The following is a 24751-nucleotide window of genomic DNA, read 5'->3' as shown; positions in this document are numbered from 1 at the left end:
TTTGGGCAACAGTTGGCTCTTAGCACCGTCCCCACCCTGCACATTTTGGGGCCGTGCTCAGGGCCGGGGTCTAGGGGGATTCCTTTGCGTGGACTAGGACCGAGCCCAGGGGCGAGGGGATGCCCAAAGCTACGAAGCGGGCAGGCTGGGGACTGGGCTGCTCCCCTGGGGACACTGCATCCGGCCGGGGGGGCGGGTCCCAGATTGTCCTGGCTGGGCCGGAGCTGGCCGTATGGCAGGAGCGTGCCTGTGACCCGCCACCGCGTCCCTCCCTGGCTACACAATGCCCAGCGAGGCCTCACGTGCCTGCCCCTCCTTGGCACGTCTGTCACTTTGCCCACGTGCAGATTCGGGATGTGCTGCCCCGTCCCCCCTCAGCCTCAGAGCCCAGCCAACCCCAGCCGCGGGACAAAGAACAAACTCTGGCCTGACGTGGCGGCATTCTCTCCACGCCCAGCAGAGGGCGCCATTGCCTGCCGTGACCCAGCCAACAGGGCCCTGACGGAGGACAGGCCTCGCCCCGTTTGGGCTCCCAGTTCTGCTGCTCTAGAAACGGGTCCAGACCTGTCCTGAGGAGCAGAAACAGGCGAGTTTCGGCTAAAAGAATAAGAGCCGCAAGGACAAGGACAAGGGGCCAGGACACCTGGCAGTCACTGCCTCCACGCGCGGGCCAGGAGCCGGGCTAAAGCTTTCTTGGATGAGCTTGTCCTGTCGTTGCTGTGGCTCCACGAGGTGGCACGATTTCCGTCCCCTGGGGCCACCTCACAACATCTGAGGAGGCTCTGAGACACCTGGGGCCCATGGAGTCTTCAGCCCCGTCCTCTCTGTGGCTGCTGCACGGGACACCTGCTCAGGACCCACGCGTGCAGAGTTCCGCCTGCGGCTCCGTGACTTTCCAGAAACCGAACGGGAGTCGTCAGAACGTCACACGCTCCCCCAGCCCTGTGCTGAAGAAGCCACGTCACTGGGAAACTAACACTTGCAAATGCACATGCTTGCACACACACCTGCACACACAGACATGCACCTGTGCACACACACGCACCTTGTACAAACACACACACACACGCACCTGTATACACACACGTACGTGCACACACACACATGCACGTGCCCGCGTGCACGCGGACGCACACACGTATGTAGGCACATACACACCCGCGCACACTCACATACATAAGACATGCACACGCACCCATGCACACACGTGCGCATATCTGCACGCACACATGCGCTTGGGCCCACCCTTGCAGTACAAGCGGCCGGGAGCTGCTCCGAGGACGGGATCTCCCCAGTCGCCACGGCTTCCTTCCAGCTCCAAGTGACCCTCGGCCTGCTCACCTGCCTTCAGTCCCAGCACGGAGGGGCTGCGGGAGGCTCTGGGAGCACAGGGAGAGGTCCCGGGGGAGGAGGAAGGACGAGGTGTGTCTGGTGGCAGTAAGGCAGGGGGGGACACTCAGGTGCGTGTGGCTTCGAGGCTCTCGTCCGCACGCCCACCGCCCCGGGGCGCCTGCCACGGCGAGCATGGGGGTGCCTCATCCAATCTGCATTTCAGATAAACAATGAGTTTTCAGTCTATGTGTATCCCATGCACGACTTGGGACATGATTTTACAAGAAATTATTCATTGTTTACCTGGAATTCAAACTGAAGGAGGCATCCTGTATTTCATCTGGGCGGAGGGTGGCAGAGGCCCACACGGGGTCTCCCCGATCATGGGCGTTGGCCGTCAGCGACCCCTCCTCCCCGCACCGGGCTGCCAGCGCCCCTCACAGAACAGGGCCAACACCCTCGCCCTGGGCCGGAGGCCGGGCTCCTGTGGCTCAGAAGTGAGAGTGGGGAGAGTCTCTACCTGGGGCTGCACCAGCCTGGGCACGGGGTGTATGGGCCTGGGGCCCGATGTCAGGCGCCTCCTGGATTCTAGGCACGTTAGGGACTCATCAGAGAGAGAAGAAGAACTTCCCACATCAAACAGCTCTGCCAAACCCTGCCTGGCACCCAGCAAGGTAGCCAGGCACCTGCTGGGCTGGGCGGGCCCCTCCCTCCCTCCTTCTGAGTGGAAATCCCCCGGTGCCCTGTCCCAACAGCCCCCAACACGCGGCCTGGCGGGCTGCCCACGCACCTCACGGGGATAATGGCGCTTCTGGGGGACTCGGCAGCCAGGTGTACCTGGAGCCCCTGACAACCTCCCTCCAGGGTGGGTGGGCTCCCGGGAAGGAGAGGATCAGCTGCTGGGCCAGGAGGCCCTTGGGTTCTGGCTTCGGGGAGCAAAGAATCGAGGTCAGGGGGTGCCTGGGGTGCAGGACGGGAGGCGGGGTGAGCTGCCAGGGGCACGCAGGCAGCTCCCCCAAAGGGTCCCCGGGGGGACGCTGCTGTCCTCGTGGCATGCAGGTGGCCGAAGTGGGCGAGGGTCCCATCCCCCAGGCTGTCTGGCCACAGAAGTCACCAGGAGGAAGCCCCCTCCCAGGGCTGTCCGGAGCACCGACCACCGAGGGGCACTCTTACGCGACCCTCCCCTCGGTAGGGGTCTGAACCCAACGTTCTGGCCTGTCTTCCAGTTCCTTCCTGGCCCTTTACATTCCCGGTGGAAGCTACGTTTCTGACAAACTTCAGCTTCACCCCCCCGGCCCCACACACCCGCTGATAACCGGCCTGCCTGCCCTGCCCCCCCCCCCCCCCAGACAACACACCCTTTCTCCCAGGGCTCCCGTGGGCACTCAGCTGGCCCCTCTGGCTCTTGGACCTCATTTCTGCCAGCGGCACATGCATCAGTCCCGCCTCCCACATCCACACCCTGACTGGGTCAGCCGCTCGCCTCTCCCCTCCATTCTGGGTCCACACCGGGTGACCCGGGCCCAGGCCCCACAGCTAGAGGCCGGGTTTCCCGTGGGTGGGGTTCATTCCTTCCCGGACACCCCCAGCTCCGGCCTTCTTTGATCGAAGCCGATGGGCCAAAGTCATTGGAGCTTTGGCCTCTGCCAGCTGAAGGAAGGTTCTAGAACTCCTGGTGGGCGAGGTGGGGAGACGTAGGGGGTGAGGCTGAGGAATGTGCCCCAGGTGAGCCACAAACCCTGCAGCCCTGGGATGCCCCCGGCTCCCTCCCAACACATGTGTGTGCACAGCCACTGCTCAAACGCCCCCCTGCCCCCACTGCACCCCATGTCTGGCTGGTGCCTCCAGAAAGGGCCTCCTCGAGGTCAGCACCTCTCCACGTGCGCACGCCTTCAAAGCACCCAACCTTGCCCGCTTCAAAGCTCACGGTCACAAAAGACGTTACAAACTGCAAACCAAATCGTAAACACACGAAGGCATCACCAGGACCTAAAAGGACTTAAACGTGATGTGAAAAATGTTGGCAAAACATGAAAGTGGGATTTTGTGGGTTTGAGGTGTGGTCGAGGCATGAGGCGGTGTGGCATGCGGGAGAAGGCCTCCGGGCCGGGCGCGGGGCTGCTGTCGCCCGTCGGGCCGGGTGGTGGCGGTGCCCGCAGAGCTCTGGCTGCTGGGACAGCTCCAGCCTGGGCACAGGCTGGTGCTGGCTCTCAGGTGCCATCCGAAAATGCAGCGTGGCCGCCCCCCACCTCCCGGGCCGACTTGCCCACCGCTGCCCGTGTCTCTGAGGATAGTCTCCTGCAACCCCAGTCCGGGAGTGCCTCCCACCTGCCTTCTAAGACCCTGGTGAGTCTGCTCGGCGGAGTTCAGCACCTGTCCCGACCCTGTTGTGATAGGGGGACGGGGCGCACACACAGGCAGGGCGAGGAGACACGCGTCCCCGGGGGCCCCTTCCGGGCTCCACACCAGCGATGGGGCCTCGTTTGCGTGCACTGGCTCTTGCACGTCCCAGCCGTGTCCCCAACTGGGTCCCCTCACTTCCCAGCCTCAGTTTTCTCAGCTGTGAAATGAGTCTGAGGTGGAATCAAGAGCCAGTAAATGCAGCCGCAGACCTCCCTTCAAATATCTCTGTAAATGGCAGAAAGGCTTTTCAAAAGGGGAAGCAAGAAAGGTGGCCCTCAGCAATCCCAGAGTGGCTGCATGAGGCTGCCAGCAAGGGGGAAAACCGTGTCCCAAGCACAGGGCGGGCCTCCGCGCCACGTGGTCCTGTCTGTTGGGGAGCCCCAGGCTGCCCGCGCCCGGCCTGGGCACCTGGAGACAGAGCTGCCCCTGCCTGGGGCCTGCGGCTGCCTGTCCCCTGAGGGGGTCCTGCGGAGACCCCTCCGATTCCTGCGAGCAGTGTGGGCATGGGCTCTTCACACCCCACTGCAGCTCTAGGATGAAGACAGGGGGCCCCACCCTCCTTCCACCTCCCCTTGCCCTTGGCCCTCTACTGACGAGCCCCAAGAGATGCACTCAGTGTCGGACCCCAGACCTTGTCCACAGGATGGCTCTAGAATCCAGACATCACTGTTCGCATTTCTGGCGCGCTGGCCATGCCCCAATGTCACTCTGGCAGAGCCTAGGGCCAGGCTGAGCTCATGCCCTGCCCGGGGGTTTCAGTGGTGGGAGGAGCTCCGGGCCAGCCCTGGGGACCGTCCCCACGTGCAGTCTGAACGGTGACGGCTCTGCCTATGGCTTCCCGCACACGTGCCCCGGAGGGCTGCCCATCGTGGCTGTTCAACAAGATGCTGGTTGCTGCGTCTTCCGGAATCCATCCCTGTTTCCCTCTTTTTCCTTCTTGGGGAAGGAGACCCCATCTCTGCACGCGACCATGTCTTCCAGCCTCTTGCTGCACCCCCTCCCCAGCCCCCCACCTCGGGAGCCGTTCCCTCCTGCCCTGCGGATGCCGCACCTGCGACGCCGTCCCGGGGAATCTACCCGCGTGGCCACTCTTGCATCCCGTTCAGCCCACCTGCACGGAGTCCTGCTTCCCTAACCTCCCACCTGTGCCATCTGGGCACTGGTTCCCCTTCTGGAACTTTCCTTCACCACCATCTTTGGTTGGAGCCACCAGTTCTGATTCTGATCTCCTGTGTCGGGGGTGACTCCCACGGGGCACACCTCAAGGACAGCACCTTCCCCTACTTTTCCCAGTGTCCCATGCAGCTACGCCAGCTCATGTGACCAGTGCCGGCCAGTGGGGCCTTCCCGCCTCTCCTGGCCGTGGTCGAGGCTCCGACGGTGCAGACACGTGGCAGGGGAGAGCCGGGAACCTCACGGTGCTTCACCTGGTGAGGACTAACCTTCGGTGGCAGGAAGCCACTGACATTTGTGGCGCCCTGTGCCCCTCCTCCTGCACAAAGCGCAGCAAACAGAATCCAGGCTGAGTGGTCTCCCCAGGATCACGGAGGGCAGACTCTGGGCCAGGGCGCACGGCTACGGGTGAGAAACTGGGAAAGTGTCCTAGGATCTTTCCTGCAATGCCCGCGAATTTCCTCAAACAGTCAGACCCGCGTGATCCGGTCTCCGGGGCCAGCGCCCCCTCCGAGGGCGTGTTCCCGGGTCTCAGGGATCCCCTCTGATGGCCCCGTTGCTCTCTTCCCCAGCATCACTCCTTCTGGATCTCCCGGCTTGATCCTCTCTGTCTCAGCTTCTGGTTCTGCATTCTAGAAGTTTCCCCGACCTCGATTTTCCAGTCACGTTAACAATGTGCAACGGTACTTGTGATTCCTCGGAGCTCTGTGCTGACTTTATAAATGAAATACCTTCTTGAACACCTCTGAAGATCAGTATAATTTTTAAAACCCCCTTGTGTCCCAGAGCCAGCCTGGTCTCCAGCATGGACGTACGTGCTGCTTTAGCTATCGTGCGATCGGGTCAAACCCCGGGAGGCCCCAGCCGTCGGCTTGGAGGTGATGGTGAGGATGGCCGGTGCTGGGCTGTGCTCCGGGAGCCGGGCCACCTGGTCGTGGCCCCGGATGAGGAGCCAAGACGACGAACACCCTCTAACTTGGCCTTTTTTCAGATGCAGGAGGTTTAGGGTCAAGGCGTCGGTGGGCATTGGTGAAAATCTCCAAAGTGCACCCCCAAGCCAGACGGGAACCTGAAACAAGCTTCCTGAATCTTCCAGATGAATAAAGCCTTCAGTTCCTGCGGTCGCCCCTCGTGTGGGCTACAGGTGTGCGAGCACCCGGAAGCCCACCTCAGGCCGGGCGCGCTCACGGTAGGACATCCACGCGACCCGGTGACGCGGAGTAAGCGTAGAGCCCACGGACTTTCCACATGAGCTGCGTCGGCCTGTCGCCTTTCACAGCTGCTCAGTGCCACGTGCTCGTTCCCAGCCACCGTCCCCGCGTGTCTGGGCCTCCTGGGGATTCCTGATTTTGCCACCGTGGAGGCCCGCCTCCCTGGCCGTCCGGCCCCAGACGCCCCAGCGGAGGCCCCAGACGCTCCCGCATCTTTAGTCTCGAAGGCCTGGCGTCTAGTCCCACGTGGGCCCTCACAGGCAGACCCCGGGCCAGCCCACTGCGGGATGCCCCTCCAACCGGCGCGCACACACCCAGGCCCGTTGCTGGGGACAGCCCCACCCCAGGCCGTCCGAGCTGTTTCCCGGGTCCTGGCGTTCACAAGGCCTCGTAAGGAGCGCGTGCTCGAGGACCCTGTCCTACGCCGAATGGAGTAATAACAAGCACCGCACCGCCTGGGTTCCCATCCAGAGCTGCGGCTCCGGCAGGGGCGAGTCCTGGGACCCCCGTGCCTCAGTTTCCCCAGCTGTACAGGGAGACTGGGGGCAGCACTTAGCTCGCAGCGTGGCTGTGAGGACTGAGTGGGAGGAGGCGGGCGAAGCTCCTGGTGCGGGTGCTTTGCGTGGTTACTGCTCGGCCAGCGGCAGCCGCCCACGCGGCTCAGCCCGCTCAGCCCCTCCGGCCGTTACGGAGGCGCATGGCTGCAAAGGAATCGTGCCCACCCCGGTCCCACTTCTCCCCGGGGCGCCCCATCTCGGGAACCAGCAGCCCCAAGAATGACCTCCCCCTGCTGGGAAACTCGGGGCCGGGCCGGCTCCCCGCTCACACCCACACCCTCTGGGGCAATGTCAGCGCTCGGGGACCCGGCTGCCCCTCCTGCAGCTGTCCTCGCCCTCTGGGGCTTGTCCTAACGTCGCTGGGACGCGGTGCCCTGGCTGGGATTTGGGGGGGCTGCAGTGTGAGCCCCCCAAGCGGGCGGTGGACAGCGCCTCGGCCTCCAGCCGGCCAGCCGTGACCGGTGCAAGCCCAGCCCGGCGGCGGGAACAAACAGGAACTGGCTCAAGCTGCTGTCCGCGAGCCCGTCCGTGTCCTCGCCGTGGGCTCCTCTGAGTGCTCCACCTCCCTATGCTACCCTTCCACCGCCCCGCAGAGGAGCCCGAACCATTGAACTTCATCTTTCCTCCCTTGCGTTTGAAGCCCACCCCATGTGCCACCTCCGGGCTTGTCCTAGATGGGACGGCGCGTGTGGAATGTTCTAGACTGCCTTCGGTCACTACAGCCTCTCTGCACGGCTGCTGGTCTCAAGGTAGGCGTTGCTTAGCAAAGCCCGCCTGCCCTTCCCAGTTCCCCGCAGAGCCGACGAGAGGGTGGGTTCCGCGTGTTCCCGTGTTCCCTCCTCTGTCCTGTGACCACCGGCCTCAGGCTGTGGGCACCGCCCGCACAGGACGCCTCGCTGGGACGTCCGATGCCAAAGGAGCCACCACCCCAAGGCTCAGAGGGCCCTCGAAGCATTTCTCCCGGGCGGATGAGGGGACAGATAAACCAGGAAAGGAATGTTCCAGAAGGATCCAGGGAGGAAGGAGTCACACTGGTGATGCATCCTCTCCACCATTCCCGGAGGTAGACAGGGAGTCCCCACGGCTCCACCAGGAAAACAGATGGGCAGCCAGTTCCAGCCCTGAGACTGAGACAGTGGCCCCCCAACCCCCGCCCCCCGCCAGCACCTATGCTTCCTCTCCATGATCCTCTGCTCACGAGCGGGTAGCCCAGGAGCCTGGAACCGGCTACGGGACACTCGTGGTCTGAGGGAGAAGTGCTGCCCCGTCCCTCACCCCCGGGCGGGCCCGGGGCCGCTGCTCAGCTGCCCCAGGACAGGAGCCTGACGCCCCCACAAAGGCGAGTCGGGGGGGCATGAGAGCCCCCGAGCACCCGGCGCTGCCCGGGGGAGCTCCGTGCCGGAGGGAGGGCAGGCCAGGGGCCCTCCCGCCACACGTTGGGGCCCCCCAGGCCCTACTCGGGGTAACAGGCTGCTGCAGGCAACACGGGCTCAGCCTGAGCCCTGTGGGGGAGGTGCCTGGGTGGGGAGGGTCTGGGGCGGGGGGTCCCGGCTCCGGCCCCCACGCCACAGGTGCCACGCGGCCCGGCAGGGGTGAGACGCGGGCCTCCCGCCGGCTCCTTACCAGGAAGGCCTGGAACAGCTGGAAGGAGCCAAGGAGCCAGACGTACAGGTGGGAGTGCACCTTGGTGGACGTGCCGTTGAAGGCGTTGGCCACCACCAGGAAGGAGTAGGGCCCCACGGTGAAGAACTCCCAGTCGTAGGCGCCCGAGGTGGCAATGGTCTGGTTGGCCTCGAAGAGTCGGGTCCTCGGGTTCCACTTGTAGATGACGCTGTCGATGTTGTGGTTATCACCTGCCACCAAGCAGCCGCGTTAGCGGGGGGCAGGGGGGAGGCGGACTTCCGAGGCCTCACGGCGGCCGTGGCGGAGCCCTGGCCCGCCCTGGACCTGCCCCAGGCCGGAGGGAGGGGTCTGTCCTGTGCACCGAGGCCTCTGGCCGCTGGGCACCTTCCCTGCTCACCCCGCACTCCCTGCCCCTGCGCCCAGAGGAAGGCCCTCCCTGGGTCCCCGCCTTTGAGGGCTCCAGACCTGTTGCCCCGCGGCCCTCGGTCTTGGAGACGGGGCCCCAACCCTTCCCTAGCCTCACTGCTCACACTGCCCCCTGCTGTCTCCCTCTGAGAGCCCCCTGCTCTCACTGTCCCTCACAGGTCAGGCCTTTGCACTTCCTGACCCTCTGTCCGGAAGGCCCCTCCCCACAACATGCTCCCAGGAGCCCCCCTGGCTGGGCCAGCCTCTCCCGGAACACTCATTTCCCTGGGGAGCACTGGGGAGCGGGCCCTGGGGTCCCCCTGCCCATGAGCCGGGAGGCAGGGCTCCTCCCCCACAGGTTGTGGGCAGAGCTGCCCTGAACCCTGCCCTCGAGAGTTACACACCCAGGAAGGGCCTGCTGCGGTCACTCAGGCTGTCACCGACCCAGAAACCAGGCTTCCCGGCCTCTGCCAGGCCTGTCCCCCCCACCGCACCTGCTGTGTCACAGGGTCTGTGTGCAGAAGGCATGTTCTGGGGCAAACAAGCCCCCCCCCCCCCCCATCCTTCCAGCGAGTCTGTTCTGCCAGCCGGAGTCCACGCCGACGTCCCTCCAGGGGACACGGGCATGCCGGGCGAACAGCTTGCCTTCACACCTGTCTCAGTCACCTCCTCCGGGAAAGTTAGTCACTTGGTTGGTTAGTCAGTCGGGTGGTCAGTTTTGAATGCGGCAGTCTGTGTAGCCGGGCGGCCCGCGTTTCCGTAACCGCTCTCCCAAGGGCAGGCACCCGCACGGACTGTGCCTGCCTGTCCGCCTGCCCGGACGCTGACAGGGTGCTCAGGTGTGTTCGCCCTCAGACGTCACTGTCAGATGGCCAAGCCCGAAGAATCAGGCTGGGTGTGGCTTATTATAACGTGGTCATGAGGTGAGGGTTCGGGTGAGTCAGCTCCCCGCCCCGTGGCTCCCTTCCAGGTGGGAGGCCACAGCCTACCTTCCCTGTGGTTGGCCACGGCCAGGAAGTGCTCCCCGGCCATCTCGAAGGCTTCCCAGTCCCGGGCGCTGTGGGTGGGGACCCTCTGGTACGGTGTGAACCTCAGCTTCCTCTGGCTCCATTTGTAAATGACAGAGAACTCCTGGCCCTTTTCATTCGGTTCAAAATTAGCCACAGCCAGGAAGATCTGAAAGACAGGACCGGGACACTTGGTTCCTGTCACCTGTGCGAGGGGCCTGGGGCTGATCTTCTGAGCACCTGCGTCTCTGTCCGATGGCCACTGTCTCTCCGGATCTGTCAGTCACGTTCATCAGTCTGTTGTCTGCATTTTTGTCTCCAAAATCAGGAACGGCTCTGTGCACAGAACCGCGCTCATCACCCGGACGAGCAGAAACACACGATCACGTCCTCCTCCCGCACAGACGCACATGTTGTCACGTAGCTGAGTAGGACACGCAAGTGCCCAACGTGGGACGGGACCAGGAGGCAAGCCGGCTCGGCGTGTGGGGTGTGTCCGCTGAGCCCGGAAGCGAGCGTGCGCTCAGTGAGCCCGGCACCTGCTTCGGTGAAATGTTTTTCTGAATTTCCTAATATTTCTTGACGTGAAGTTAACGTTTCTTAGGGGCCCATGGGTGGCTCAGTTGGTTAAGCGACTGACTTTTGATTTCGGCTCAGGCCATGATCTCACGGTTGGGGGATCGAGCCCCGCACTGGGTTCTGAGCTGACAGTGTGTTGCCTGTTTGGGATTCTCTCTCTCTCCCTCGCTCTCTATATCTCTCTCTTTCTCTCTGCCCCTCCCTGCTCGTGCTCTCGCACTCTCTCTAAAATAAAAAAAGAAGTTTGCATTTTTTATAATGAAAATGTCGTCAACCAAAAGGCCGGAGCGCCAGTCACTCATCCGCCATGCTGGACTGGGAGCACGGCCGGGCCATGGTGGGCGGTGGCCTAGAGGTCTGTCTGACCTGCTGGCTGTTTCCTCGTCAGGGTGCACCTAGTGAGGGCAGGGCCGCACAGGGCACACTCGTGTTGGCGAGTGAGCGCTTTGGAGGACGGGCACGGGGTCGTGGGGGGAGGCCCTCGGCCACTGACACTGCAGCAGAGGGTGTCGGGGCCGGGGAGAGAGTGCATCGTCCTGGGGGTGCGGCTCAGACCACCCCCCCCCATCATGCCCTCTGGTCCATCCAGCCCCGGCTGGGAGGGGGCTGTCCGTGAGGGTCTCACACCCTCACCTAAGGGCCTGTCCCTCTCCGTTTGGACACCGCATGTCCTCGGGACCTGGAGTGAGTCAAGGAGACAGGACTGTGGTCGTCCACATCCTGAGATGCTTTCTATGCTGTTGACCAGCTCATCAAGTGAGCCAACAAGCTCTCGATTTAGTCACAATGGGTCTACACGGACTTGACAGCATCTTAGGAAAGGTCTTCTCTTTATTTTGTAGGAAGCCCAAGGCACGTCACACTTTGGGCTTAGAGACCCCACCAAGTGTCTGATCTCGAAAGCCCCTCAGAACCCAAGTAAGACTTTGAAACCACGAGGAATACTCTTCCCGTATTTCCTACGGAAGGGGTCCCAACCTTTGGACTCCGGGTTTCTCCAAGATAAGAGGGATTGAGAAAGTCGCCGAACGCAGACTTGCCTTCTTCCCAATGGTGAAGTGTCTCCAGGACTGTGCCTGGTGCGTGGGAATGTTCTGGTAGGAGGCGAACTTCCCATCGGTCCACTTGTAGATGGCGGATGTGGCTTTGCGGTTGGCGGCTGCCACGAAGAGCCCGGCCTCGGGGATGGCAAAGACCTCGATGCCCAGCGTCTCCGAGTCGGTGAACAGGCTTTGATGTTCTTCCACGTAGTCCAGTTTCTCCTTGGCTGGCGGTAGAAACGTGGAGACCCGCTTAATGCCTCCCCGCATGGAAGCCGACAGGCCGGCTTGGGAGTGTGACCCCAGGGCCCCGAGCCGTGGCCCCACAGCATCAGCGACTGCCAGGGCGGTTTACCTGGGGGCATTTCACCCTCACGGAGAGGCCATCAGGGGAGGCTGTGCGGGTTTTAGGGTCTATGCGGCGCCCAGGGACGCTGAGGGGACGGAACTGACGTGTCGCGTCCTCATTAGACATTTCCCACACCCGCTGCTCCTACACAAAGCTGTGCCCATGAGCAGCGGGGTCAGCGGCCGAGGGCGGCGGCTGCAGCCAGCTCCCATTTCCCGTGGGTGACTGTCCAGAGCGCCCTGGGCGACCTCGACCCCCCTGTCCCCACGCGGAAGGCTCTGCCAAAAGGTCCCAGGGGAACAGCATGCATCCAGGCTCCTGGTGTCATCCCCAGCATGTGTGACAGGGGCAGACACGGCACGAGGAGGGTGTCCCCTCGACGGGGACTGGACATGCACGAGGGGAGGGGTGGCGAGCCCTGCCCCCCTCGTGCCCCGCCCAGGAGGACACGCGTCTCCAGGTTGAATATGCAGCCTGCTGTCTGGGGGGGTCCTCCCTATTCCCAAGTCGCGCTGGCTCCAAGAAGAACTCCCGAGTCCCCAGAGCCCCAGGAGGCGCGCCGCCCTCCTCACCTGCTAACACGGAGACCCACTGGCTGTCCACACACAGGAACAGCCCCTTCCGGCTGGCATCAAACCAGAACTGGGCATCCTCCATTTTGGTGCACGGAGGCCGGGACCCCAGAGTCACCTTCAGGTCGGTTTCTGGGGGGAACAAGGAAGGGGAGTGTCCAGAGAGCATGCTCCCTGGAGGAGGACCCCTGACCCAGGCGGTCCCACCTTTGCCTCTGCCTGTGGGGACCATGAGGACACAGGGGTCTCCATCGTGGCCTGCTCCCCCCCGGGTGTCCGTGGGGCGGGATGCACGCTGTCCGGCTTCCTGCCAGCCTCACCGCCCACTCCAGAGGGCGGCCCTCCTCCCCTTGGAAAAGCCTTGGTGATCGCACACCCACTGCCCTGCTCGCCGCTCAGACCTCTCTCCCTGACGTCAGTTTATCTAAGCTTGAGTTTTGCCTAATTCCGCGGCGTTTGACCCCATCGCTGCTGGTGGTTACACCTCATTTCGAGCCAGGCCCGCACGTCTCAATGATGCCGCGTGGCGGGTTCACAGCGACATCGTTGTCGCCGCCAAGCCGACACCCGCACCTCGACTGTGACCTGGGGCACCTCGACCTGACGTAGCGCCCAGCAGAGGCCCAGGGGGGCAGTCCTGCCTCCCGCCTATTCTGAGATGACGGGACACGTGCAAAATTCCCGTGTAGCATATGAAAATTCCACTGTGCAGGGAAATTATTTTCCTCTGTGTCTCTTCTTTCACTATAAAAATCATTCAAAGTTGTACCGTTCCTACAAAATTATTCAACATAGCATGACAACAAACTGCATCAGTTTATAGACTATTAAAGCTCTCTCCAGCACGATAGAAAAAGCTACAGCTGGTGCTTCTGGGAGTTTGGAAACCCCATCCCGGGAGGGAGTGTAAAGGCGGATGTGCTTGAGGGGCATCCCCTGACTGGTGAGGCATGACCGTGAGGCTCAGGAGGGGCTGGGGCTGTCTCTCCCGCCTCGCTGAGTGGTGGGGGCTGCAGTGGGGGCGGGAATCCGGCTTCGCCGGGGCGGGGTGTGTGGCTTACATACGCAGCATGGTGACTTCAGCCCCAGGAGACGCAAGCACGGGCTAAATGCTGGGGACCCTCTGGGCTGGGGGGTCACGGACGATTGGAATGTGCCTCTCACAGTTTGGGGTCCCCGCTGGGGTGGGGGCTGAGGCTTAGATGTCTATCAGAGAGGGATGGGGGTAAAGACCCCAAATACTGCTCTGGGGACAAAACAGGCAGCAGATGGAAGTCAGAGGCTCAAGAGAAGGAAGACGAGGTCAGGGAACAGCACTGGGGGCCCAGGTAGAACCAGGCTCTCTGGTGGCCATTGGGTGGGACCCCTGCCCATCTGCATCAAGCCAGTCCCTTTGTCAACTTAATAGTCACCTTCCTTTCTCTGTTACCAAGTGACAAGGCTCTCAGGGTCTGCCATAAGTGAGGGGGAGTGGGTGGCTTTGACCTACTAACCATAGGGATATTTTAGCACCTCATTATCTTCTGGCTTCCCCGGGGGGCCCTGCAGGACTGGGGGGACGGACAGCACAGCCAGCTCGGGACTCCTGCAGGGACAGAGCCTTGGGGTGGCATCCGAGCCAGGCAGTAAGACCAGCTGCCTCACCAGGCCCTGCAGAGAGACGGAGAGCATGCTCAGAACATCGTCGCTAGAGACTGCTTGGACCCACCCCTGGGCTCAGCCTGGCCAGACCCTGGTGGAGGGGTGAGAATGAGGACTGAGGGTCTGGCCACCTCAAGAGCCAGGTGAGAAGAGTCTGCTAATAGGTTGGGAGTGTGGGGAGCACTGGTGCAATGGTGGATAATTCTACACTGTTCTAAGGTAACAGCCACGGAAGGGGTTTTTCCTGTGAACCAGCCTAGAGTGACTGGGCTGCATTGTTCATCCATCCATCTGTCCATCTGTCTGTCCATCCATCACCCATCCATCCATCCCCCCATCCCCCCACCCATCCATCCATCCCCCATCCATTCACCCATATGTCCATCCATCACCCATCTGTCCATCCATCCATCCATCCATCCACCCATCCATCCACTCATCTATCACCCATATCTCCATCCATCACTCATCCACCCATCCACCCATCCATCCATTCACCCATCCATTCACCCATATGTCCATCCATCACCCATCCATCCATCCCCCATCCACCCATCCATCCATCTATCCACCCATCCATCCACCCATCCATCCATCCATCCATCCATCCATCCATCCACCCATCCATCCATCTATCCATCTATCCACCCATCCATCCACCCATCCATCCACCTATCCATCCATCCATCCATCCATCCATCCCCCCATCCACCCATCCATCCATCTATCCATCCCCCATCCACCCATCCATTCACCCATATGTCCATCAATCACTCATCCATCTATCTACCCATCTGTCACTCAGCCTTATGTTCACCCACCTATCCGTCCGTCACTGATCCTTCCATCCATATGTCCGCCCACCACCCATACAGTTATCCATCTGTCCATCCATCCATCCAAACATGCCATCCACAAATATTCACCAAGCACCTATTATATATCACGCATGGGTCTAGAAACTGGACACAGTATGGAACGGGGTCCCTCACCTGCACTCTATGGGAGAGACAGCCAGTGAGCAAACACACAGCTGGTCTGAGAGTGGTGAGGGCTATGGAGGAAAGACAACCAGGAGAAGGGGTTGGGTGCAAGCCTCATCTTCTCCAAGTGGTAGGGGAAGGTCTCCAAGGAGGATGACATGGGGTGGGGTCCTGAGGGTACAGGGTGTGATCTGTGGTGACAGTGGGGATGACTGTGCCAGGAAGAGGGAACCGTGAGTGAAAAGGCCCTGTGGCAAATTGTGCCTCGCGAGTGTGGAGCCCCATGTACCCCAGGACTCCCTGCTCCCGTGTGGCACACGCCGATCTGTCGGATCAGAGTGTGAGCACACGGGGCCTGTAGTGACGGCCCCTCTGTGAGCACTGCCGTTGGGAGGCCAGACAGGCAGCCCCTCCCGTGCTTACCGTGAACAGGCCTTTGGTCCTCTTCCGGCTGCCGATGAAGAATCGGGCTCCTCGCACCGAGAGGGTGGCCGGGAAGGGCACATCAGCCATTCTGAAAACATTTGAGGGTGGCTTTAGGGCCATGGGAGAGCAGCGTCACAGCCCGTTTATGCAGAAAAGGACAGGGGAAGCAGTGCACGGGGGTATCAGTTTCCCAGGGTGGCTGTAATGAACACCACATACTGGGGGCTTAGGTGGCAGATTACCCACAGTTCTGGAGGCCGGGAGTCTGACGTCAGGGCGTTGCAGGGTCCCGCTCCCTCTGGAGGCTCATCCAGCTCTGGGCTTTCTGGTATTCCCTGGCCTGTAGCTACATCACCCCCTCTGCCTGTCTTCACGTGGCCTTGTCTGTGCCTCTCCTCTTCTTGTAAGGACACCAGGCTCTGGATCAGGACCCGCCCGACTGCAGTCATGACCTCAACTTAACTTGACTACACCTGCAACGACTCTGTCTCCAAGCAAGTTTGCATTGCAGGGTTCTGGTGGACGTGAATTTGAGGAGCGCTCTTTTCCCCAGGACAGGAGTCTTCTGCAAAAGTGTGGCCACAGAGGTGTCCGTTCAGGGGTTCTCCCATCTCTCTGGAAACTCTAGTGGCCTCCAGCGGTACTGGGTCCCCAGCCTGCCCACCCTCCACCACGCCTATGGGGAAACGGATGGTGTCCGGGCGGGAGGGGTCCTCGCTGGTGGCCTGGGAGGCGTCGGCAGATGTGGCCAGAGCTGGGTCTTGACGCGGAAGTGGACCCTGCACCCCGAGGGTGGGGGGAAGGTGGGTGCCTGCTGGAGGGGAGGGCCTGACTGGAGCCTCTGGGGTGGATGAGCCAGGCATCTCCCCCTGTAAGAACCTGCTCCCTCCAGGCCTGCATCGGGCTGCAGCTGGCCGTGGTGAGGCCACTTTCTGAGCGCCGTCCCAGAATCCACCGTGCTCTGATCACAGTGTGCCCTCCGTGGTGCCCACGAGGCCTGTGACGCCCGGCCCCCAGGCCCCGGAGTCCTCCTTGGCCACCACTGGCTGTAGCCGCGGCTCCTTCCCTCCCCTTCCTTGGCCCCCTCCCCCTCCGCATCACAGAGCTGCTCCCACTGCTGGGTGCCCACCATCATCACCCTGGTAAAGGCCCTGATGCGCTTGGGAGCAGAGACGGATTTAAACAAAGTGTCCGAATGGCAAAGAATCTTTTTATTATGGAATAAGCTTCATAGTAACAGAGCAAAGTAAGATTCTACCTCTGAAAGTAGTATCTGGAATAATGATAGATTTTAATGTAAACCAGAAAATGTGTGATTTAAGAGAGTCACCAGCCCCACTGAGCCAGGATGGTCGTCACGAGCCGGTGGGACTATGGGGACCGATGCTCCCTGGTCCAGCCTAGTGACCAGGCGACGGCGAGGGCAGGGATGGAACTCAGGCTGCTGGTGCCTGGGGCTGTGCCGAAGCTGCCAGAAGGGCGACTCTGCGTGTTTATTTGGAGTTAGAGTGACTATTCACTCGTCCCGACGGGCAAACCGGGTCTTAGGCCAAACCATGTGTTGAAAATCACAAAGCAGGAGCTGGGCTCCAGTCGGGCTGCAGGTTCAGTTTGGCTCTGGTGCCTGAGTTCTCTGTGACCTTCCTCTGCGTGTTTCCTGATGGTGACCCCGCTCTGCAAGGCACAGCCCCCCCCCCCCCCCCCCCCCCCCCCCCCGCCACCCAAGTCCAACCTACCTGGCCTGGGCACCTGCACTCGCCCCCACCCACTGCGGCTGCTCTGGAGGACGGGTTTGGTGGGCGACCCTGCTGATGACCCTGCGCTCCCGCTTCAGGGGATGGTCCCTAAAGATTGTTCGCCCACGGGCCCGAGCCCAGGGCGCACGGTGCCCGCAGCACCCGGCCAGCCGGCCCGCCCCGCGGCCCTGGACCCGCCGTGTCCGGCAGCACCCGGCCCTCCCCGGACGCCCCCCTACCTACATGTCCGCGGGGACGCCGCAGTCCGCGGTGAGGGAAAAGGATCCTTCGGACACGGCCAAGACCAGCGTGTGCCATTGGTTGTCCATCAGAGCGGGACTGCGGAAGGTCACGCGGGTTTGCCAGGCCCCCGCCGCGTCCTGGCTGAGGAACAGGAAGTGCAGCCTGGTGGGCGAGTACCGCAGACCCAGCAACAGCCCGTCAGACTCCTCCGTCACCACGGTGAACAGGTATTCATTCTTCTGCAAGAGGGGGCGGGGCAGGGGGCGGGGCAGGTGAGGGCGGGGCAGGGGAGGGAAGGACAGGTGAGGGAGGGGCAGGGCAGGGGGTGGGGGCAGGGGAGGGAGGAACAGGTGAGGGCGGGGCAGGGGGTGGGGGCAGGGGAGGGCAGGGCAGGTGAGGGTGGGGGAGGGCTCAGGGGAGGAGGGCGGGGCAGGTGAGGGTGGGGCAGGAGAGGGTGGGATAGGGGAGGGGGACAGGTGAGGGTGGGTCAGGGGGTGGATGCAGGGGAGGGGGGACAGGTGAAGGTGGAGCAGGAGAGGGTGGGACAGGAGAGGGCGGGGCAGGGAGGGCGGGGCAGGGGAGGGGGGACAGGGGAGGGTGGACAAGTGAGGGTGGGACAGGGGAGGGCGGGGCAGGGAGGGCGGGGCAGGGGAGGGGGGACAGGGGAGGGTGGAGCAGGGGAGGGGGGACAAGGGAGGGAGGGGCAGGAGAGGGTGGGACAGGAGAGGGTGACGCAGGGGAGAGCAGGGCAGGGGAGGGTGGGGCAGGGGAGGGGGGACAGGTGAGGGTGGGACAGGGGAGGGCGGGGCAGGGAGGGCGGGGCAGGGGAGGGGGGACAGGGGAGGGTGGAGCAGGGGAGGGGGGACAGGTGAGGGTGGGACAGGGGAGGGCGGGGCAGGGGAGGGTGGAGCAGGAGAGGGTGGAGCAGGGGAGGGGGGACAAGGGAGGGAGGGGCAGGAGAGGGTGGGACAGGAGAGGGTGGGACAGGGGAGGGCGGGGCAGGGAGGGCGGGGCAGGGGAGGGTGGAGCAGGAGAGGGTGGAGCAGGGGAGGGGGGACAAGGGAGGGAGGGGCAGGAGAGGGTGGGACAGGAGAGGGTGACGCAGGGGAGAGCAGGGCAGGGGAGGGGGGCAGGGGAGGGGGGCAGGGGAGGGTGGGACAGGAGTGGGCGGGGCAGGGGAGGGTGGAGCAGGGGAGGGGGGACAGGTGAAGGGGGGACAGGGGAGGGCGGGGCAGGGGAGGGTGGAGCAGGGGAGGGAGGACAGGTGAGGGCAGGGCTGGGATGGGGGAGACAGGGGAGGGTGGAGCAGGGGAGGGGGGACAAGGGAGGGCGGGGCAGGAGAGGGTGGGGCAGGGGAGGTGAGACAGGGCAGGGCGGGGCAGGAGAGGGAAGAGCAGGGGAGGGCTGGGCAGGGGAGGGGAACAGGGGAGGGTGGGACAGGGGAGGGCGGGGCAGGGGAGGGCAGGGCAGGGGAGGCATTGACAGGTGGGGGAGGAGGGGGGGGGACGGGCAGGGGAGGGCGGGGCAAGGGGAGGCAGGATGGGTGAGGGAGGATAGGCAGGGGAGGTGTGGTGGGAGGACGGGGCTCACAGGGCAGGGCCTACTGCAGCGACCAAGGTCTGTGATCCACCAAATCCCTGCTCCAACCTGTCAGGGTGGCCGCTATCAGAAAACCAGAAACTAGTGCGGGTGAGGATGTGGAGAGACCGGAAGCCGTCCGCCCCGGTGGTGGGATTGCCAAACGGTATAGCTGTTCTGGAACACAGCCCGCGGTCCCCGGAAAAGTTACTGTAGGACTGTTACGTGACCCCGCAAGCCCACCTCCGACGCCCGACAGGACTGACAGCAGGGTCCCCGAGAGAGGCACCCACGTGCGCAAAGGTAAGTGCGGGAGCCGCGGCGGTGAGATGCGCTCTAGCCATACAGCGGAACGTTACTCAGCCTTACAAAGAGGCTTCAGCGTCCACACGCACGAACCGGGGGACGTCACGCCGAGTGAAGTAGGCCATCACCAGGGACAAATACCGCGCGGCCCACTTCTGTGAGAGACCTAGTGCGGTCACGTTCAGGGGCGGAGCCTGGAACGGGGGCGCCAGGGCCGGGGAGGCGGGGAAGGGGGCCGGTCGGGGAAGACGGAAAAGTCTGGACAAGGACGGCGGGATGGCTGCGCTGAAATGGACACGGAACGCTTTCTGTCACGTCCATCTCAACACCACTAAACCTCCACGAGCCTCCGCCAGCAAGACGGTGACCCGGAAACACCAGTAAGGCCAGCCGCACGTCGTACGACGCATCCTGGATTATCCGTCGTTGCGGTTTAGGGTCTATTGCTTCCCAGCCTAACACAGGGAAAGGGGCCACGGCATGAAAGTGACCAGCCGGGCGCCAGGGCCGGGGGAAACTGTGCACTGTGGTTTCTGCAGCGAACCTCGGCCAGGGGCACTGGGACCAAACCCGTGCAACCGTTCCGCTGAAGAAATTAAAGCCTCCGTGGCCCTCGTATTTAAACTTAACACCTAAGCCAGTAAAATACACTTGGCGTGGCCTGGGTTATGCGGCCTGTGTGCTGAGGGCCACACGTGGCCCCGTTAGTTTCCACGGTGGGATGCCCAGCCTGCACTTACCTTCCACAGGGTAGGGAGTGGGGGTGAGGCGTGGAAGCCAAACCCACTAACTCAGGACAGAATCCTCACATGGTGACGGTTGGGACGTGGGCAGGTGGCCGGGAAGGAGCACTGACCTCGCAGCTATGGCACCTGCTGGGACCGAATCCCCACATCCCCCTGTTCTGCCTTTGGGCACTGGGCCCAGCAGCGCGGAGCTTCCTGGGCCAGGGCGTGAGCCCCACCCGTGGCCCTGCCCACACGAGGTAGGCCCCGCCTCTGGGACTCCTCAGTCCCTCCTTCCTAGAAATGTTCGTGGCTGGAGGAGACCGTGTCTGGGCAAAACCCTGGGGTCTCTGCACCCCCATGAGGGTCAGATGAAAGGAAACAAATCGGCCGGTGAAGTGAGTTTATTGGGCTTCCTGAACAGGTGCTGACAGGTTAGGAGTCAAAGCCAAGTGACCCAAGCAGAGAAAGGGGGCAAGAAGGACCGGTGACCCAGGACAGGTGCAGGTGCCTCCTGGGAGCAGAAGCCCCAGGAAGCTGCGGGGTCAGCGTTCCTGGGAGGCAGGAGGTCAAGGTCAGGCCTGATGGGTGGCCAGGAGGACCAGAGTCACCAGGTGGGACCTGAGCCCGGCTGGCCCTGGGGGCACGTGCCCATCAGCAGCAGGACTGGCCTGAGGCGGGGCCGCAGCAGGCAGGGCGGGGGCACACGGGGCGGCAGAGCAGGGATACACTGGAGGAGGGTCTGCAGCAGGGGCTGGGCTGGCAGCAGGAGGGGGCTGAGCAGGGGGAGTCCTCGCAGCACACGGGGGTGCAGCAGACAGGCTTGCAGCAGACAGGGGTGCAGCAGACGGGCTTGCAGCAGACAGGGGTGCAGCAGGTGGGCCTGCACACGGGGCGGCAGAGCAGGGACATGCAGGAGGAGGGTCTGCAGCAGGGGCTGGGCTGGCAGCAGGAGGGGGCTGAGCAGGGGGAGTCCTCACAGCACACAGGCGTGCAGCACACGGGCTTGCAGCAGACAGGGGTGCAGCAGACGGGCTTGCAGCACACAGGGGTGCAGCAGTCTTCCTGGCAGGGGGAGGAGGTGCAGCAGGACGGCTGGCAGCATGAAGAGGTTGTGCAGGGGGAGTCTTCACAGCAGACAGGGGTGCAGCAGACGGGCTTGCAGCACACAGGGGTGCAGCAGACGGGCTTGCAGCACACAGGGGTGCAGCAGACGGGCTTGCAGCAGACAGGGGTGCAGCACACGGGCTTGCAGCACGCAGGGGTGCAGCAGACGGGCTTGCAGCACGCAGGGGTGCAGCAGTCTCCCTGGCAGGGGGAGGAGGTGCAGCAGGACGGCTGGCAGCATGAAGAGGTTGTGCAGGGGGAGTCCTCACAGCAGACAGGGGTGCAGCAGACGGGCTTGCAGCACGCAGGGGTGCAGCAGACGGGCTTGCAGCACACAGGGGTGCAGCACACGGGCTTGCAGCAGACAGGGGTGCAGCAGACGGGCTTGCAGCACGCAGGGGTGCAGCAGTCTCCCTGGCAGGGGGAGGAGGTGCAGCAGGACGGCTGGCAGCATGAAGAGGTTGTGCAGGGGGAGTCCTCACAGCAGACAGGGGTGCAGCAGACGGGCTTGCAGCACGCAGGGGTGCAGCAGACGGGCTTGCAGCACGCAGGGGTGCAGCAGTCTCCCTGGCAGGGGGAGGAGGGGCCGCACAGGAGGGTCAGGCAGGGGGCCGGGGCGCGGCACGGGGGCTCGCAGCAGCTCTCTGGGCAGTCGTCCTCCTGCCAGGAGGAGTCGGGGCAGGAGTCCGAGGCCCCGGGCAGGCAGACGCGGCTGCCATAGCTCAGGTCGCTAGAGCAGACGGACAGGGTGGACGCGGCCATGGCGGGGGCGGTGGGGCTGCAGGAGGGAGTGTGTGTGAGTGTGTGAGTGTGTGTGTGAGTGTGTGAGGAGTTCCAGCTGTCTGTCGGCTTTTATACCTCCCAGCTGTGTGTTGTCACCAAGACTTCCCTTTCCTTGTTGGTGTTTTGACTGAGTCCTGAGAGTGTTTATTACTTCTGGTTTATTTACACTAAAGAGTTTGCTGCTTGGAAAATGCCTGTCATGGTTAAGGACTGGGTTGGCCCCTGACTAGTTTTGGTTCTCTAAGCAAACACCACAGGAAAACACTAGAGTCCTGGAGCCCTGCGGGCATGCAGCCTGCTCACTGCCCAGTGTGCGCCCTGATGCCCGGGGGCTTGCAGCGGTCCAGGTGAGCACCGTGCATCCCCGGGTCTCAGCGAGCAGAAGGACCGGAACGCCGGGACAGGTCTGCCCATTGGCTGCAGGACGTCCGCACACCGAGTGCTGAGTGGAGGCCAGGCAGTCAGGAGTGAATGGGAAGGGGACAGAGTGTCTCAGCGCAGAACGACAGAGATGGACTGTGCAAAACCTAAGAGAAACGGACGATGTGCACAGCATCCAACGTTCATCAGAGAAGCTTTCCAGGAAGACCGATCGACAAAAGGCAACATTTCTCAGAGCAGAGGGAGATGTGGTCTTCGGAGGTGGAATCTGACCAAACGTGGGATGAGATACACAGAGAATGCTGCACGCTGGGACACACCGGTGAGCTGTCTTACACCAAACCTAAAGAAGCATCCTGGAAGCTTCCAGAGAGATCGGAAGGGATTGGAAGCAACTCAGCGAACCGAGACGCGTAAAGACCTGGAACCACATCTGCAAAGCTGGAGGGAGATGGGATCGATTATGCGGCAGCACTGAGCCCTCTGGTGCACGGGACGGGAAGGTTCGCGGCTGCTCCGAGAACCTGCTACTCCCACACCGTCTATGAACGCAGACGGGACTCCGTGGGCCAGCAAAACTCGGTGCAGAAACAAAGAGAAGCAGAACGTAACAAATAATCAAGAGCAAAAACAAACAAAAAAAATTCAGCAAAGAGCAGATTGCAGTCCTCGACGTCCTCAGGGGGAAGAATTTTGGCCGCTTGGCCTTACAGAATCTATAGAGCAACTGTTCACTGTCCCACCCCGTGTCCCTCTACGTTTCACTCGTTCTGTGGCGGCACCATGCAGAAGCCCCTTGTGTTCCCCATCCCAAACCCCTGCCACCACTGAGTCTCAGTCACTACAGTTGTGTCTTTTCTAGAATGTCCTATGCATACAGTATGCAGCCTTCCGGGTCTGGCTTCTTTCATTTAGCAGAATGCACTGGGCTTCATGCATGTCGTGAACTGACAGTTCTCTTCTCTTTACTGCTGAGTGGACTCCACTGTATGGACGTACCACAACTTGATTATTCTGTCGACGGGTGAAGGACATTTTCTTTTTTTTTTTTTCTTCTTTTAAAAAAAAAATTTTTTTTTAACGTTTTATTTATTTTTGAGACAGGGAGAGACAGAGCATGAACAGGGGAGGGTCAGAGAGAGGGAGACACAGAATCTGAAACAGGCTCCAGGCTCTGAGCTGTCAGCACAGAGCCCGACACGGGGCTCGAACTCACGGACCGCGAGATCATGACCGGAGCTGAAGTCGGCCGCTTAACCGACTGAGCCACCCAGGCGCTCCGGGTGAAGGACATTTTCATTGCTTCCTGCTTTTGAGGGTTATGAACAGGCTGCCACAAACATCGTGTGCAGGTTTTTGCAATGCAGCGAGTTTTTATTTCTCCAGGGTAAGCACCTAGGAGTGGCGTCGCTGGGTCACAGGGCAAGAGCCTGTTTAACGTGATAAGAAACCACCAAACTACAGGGCGCCTGGGTGGTTACGCATCTCTCGATCTCGGCTCAGGTCATGATCCCACAGTTCGTGGCTCCAAGCCCTGCATCGGACCCTGTGCTGATAGCACCGAGCCTGCTTGGGTTTCTCTCCCTCCCTCTCTCTCGGCCCCTCCCCTGCTTGTGCACATGCTCTCTAAATAAATAAATAAATAGCAGCCAAACTGTTTTGCACAGTGGCTGTGCCTTTTTGCGTACCCTCCCCCCCCAACAGCACGGAGAGCCCTAGTGGCCGTGTATCATTGCCAGCACTTGAGGCTGCTGGCTTTCTGTTAAACAGTAGCCATTCTAATCTGTGAGCAGGGCTATCTTCCTGTATTTGCCTCTGCATTGCCCTGATGACGAACGGCGTCGAGCATCGTTTCACGTGTTTATTTGCCATCCATGCGTCTTTTTGGTATTTCTGCAAGGGCTCAGGCCCCTCCCCTTTGTAGGTTTTCTTGACATTGAATTTTGAGAGTCCTTTATGCACTGCGGATGCATACGGTGGAGCCCCGGCTAACACGGGAGTTACCGTCAAACATTTGTGTATAACTTTGACTCCCCAAGACCTTAACTGTTTCTTGCCTGCTGTTGACCAGAAGCCCTACTGATCACCGATGGACACGGATCTGTATGTTGTGTATCTCTTACCAGCTTTTTTGAGGAGCAGAGTTAATACGGGTAAAGTCCAATTTATCAATTTTCGTCTTTTTCAGACCATGCCTTTGGTATTAAACCTAAGAACTCCGCCCAACACACGGTCACAATGTTCTCCTGTGTTTTCTTCTGCAAGTTTAAAACGTTCACATTTTACATTTAGGCCCAGGATCAATTTTGATTACGTTTTTACACTAAGCGTAAGGTATGGGTCAAGATTCACTTTTTTTTTTTTTTTGCATATGGACATCTAGATGTTCCAAACACACTGTGTCACTGATGTGTCAGAAATCAGTTGCCTGTTTTCGTGTGGGTGTGTGTGTCTATCCTGTTTCATTAATCTGCACGCTTCTGTCCCTTTGCCGACATCACATTGTCTTGATTACTATAGTTTTAAAGCAGATCTGGAATCAGGTGGTGAGCTCCACCAACTCTGTTCATCATATTCACATGGTTTGGGTA

At 61.7% G+C, this 24751-nt stretch overlaps 2 protein-coding genes and 1 pseudogene across 2 annotated transcripts in view; all 3 read right to left on the bottom strand.

Moving 5' to 3' along the window:
• TSPEAR (thrombospondin type laminin G domain and EAR repeats) overlaps window positions 1-24751 on the bottom strand; it is a 155809-nt gene that overhangs the window by 11038 nt on the left and 120020 nt on the right. The window contains exons 3-9 of the mRNA XM_060641014.3: window positions 17281-17519; window positions 15299-15389; window positions 13745-13901; window positions 12252-12383; window positions 11331-11557; window positions 9694-9880; window positions 8300-8529 (exon numbers count right to left, since the gene is read on the bottom strand). Of these exons, the coding sequence (XP_060496997.3) occupies window positions 8300-8529; window positions 9694-9880; window positions 11331-11557; window positions 12252-12383; window positions 13745-13901; window positions 15299-15389; window positions 17281-17519 (1263 nt within the window). The remainder of the gene's footprint in view (window positions 1-8299; window positions 8530-9693; window positions 9881-11330; window positions 11558-12251; window positions 12384-13744; window positions 13902-15298; window positions 15390-17280; window positions 17520-24751) is intronic.
• On the bottom strand, window positions 17536-19574 carry LOC145715743 (uncharacterized; annotated as a pseudogene).
• Window positions 20438-21758, bottom strand: LOC132676732 (uncharacterized). Its single transcript, XM_081796540.1, has 2 exons — window positions 21531-21758; window positions 20438-21380 (listed from the first exon to the last, which is right to left on the bottom strand). The coding sequence occupies exons 1-2, from the start codon at window positions 21756-21758 to the stop codon at window positions 20544-20546; spliced, it is 1065 nt and encodes a 354-aa protein (XP_081652666.1). The 3' UTR covers window positions 20438-20543.

This window comes from Panthera onca, chromosome C2 (genome assembly GCF_046562875.1).
Source record: "Panthera onca isolate mPanOnc1 chromosome C2, mPanOnc1 haplotype 2, whole genome shotgun sequence".
Taxonomy (NCBI): domain Eukaryota; kingdom Metazoa; phylum Chordata; class Mammalia; order Carnivora; family Felidae; genus Panthera; species Panthera onca.
The sequence above is the reverse complement of the archived record's forward strand: the minus strand, read 5'-3'. Positions and strand labels throughout refer to the sequence as shown.

Coding starts and splice junctions, on each gene's coding strand:
- LOC132676732 (XM_081796540.1), bottom strand. CDS start 21,758: ATGGCCGCGTCCACCCTGTCCGTCTGCTCTAGCGACCTGAGCTATGGC. Junction 21,381..21,530: donor CCCCTGCGTGCTGCAAGCCC/GTCTGCTGCACC, acceptor GCGTGCTGCAAG/CCCGTCTGCTGCACCCCTGT.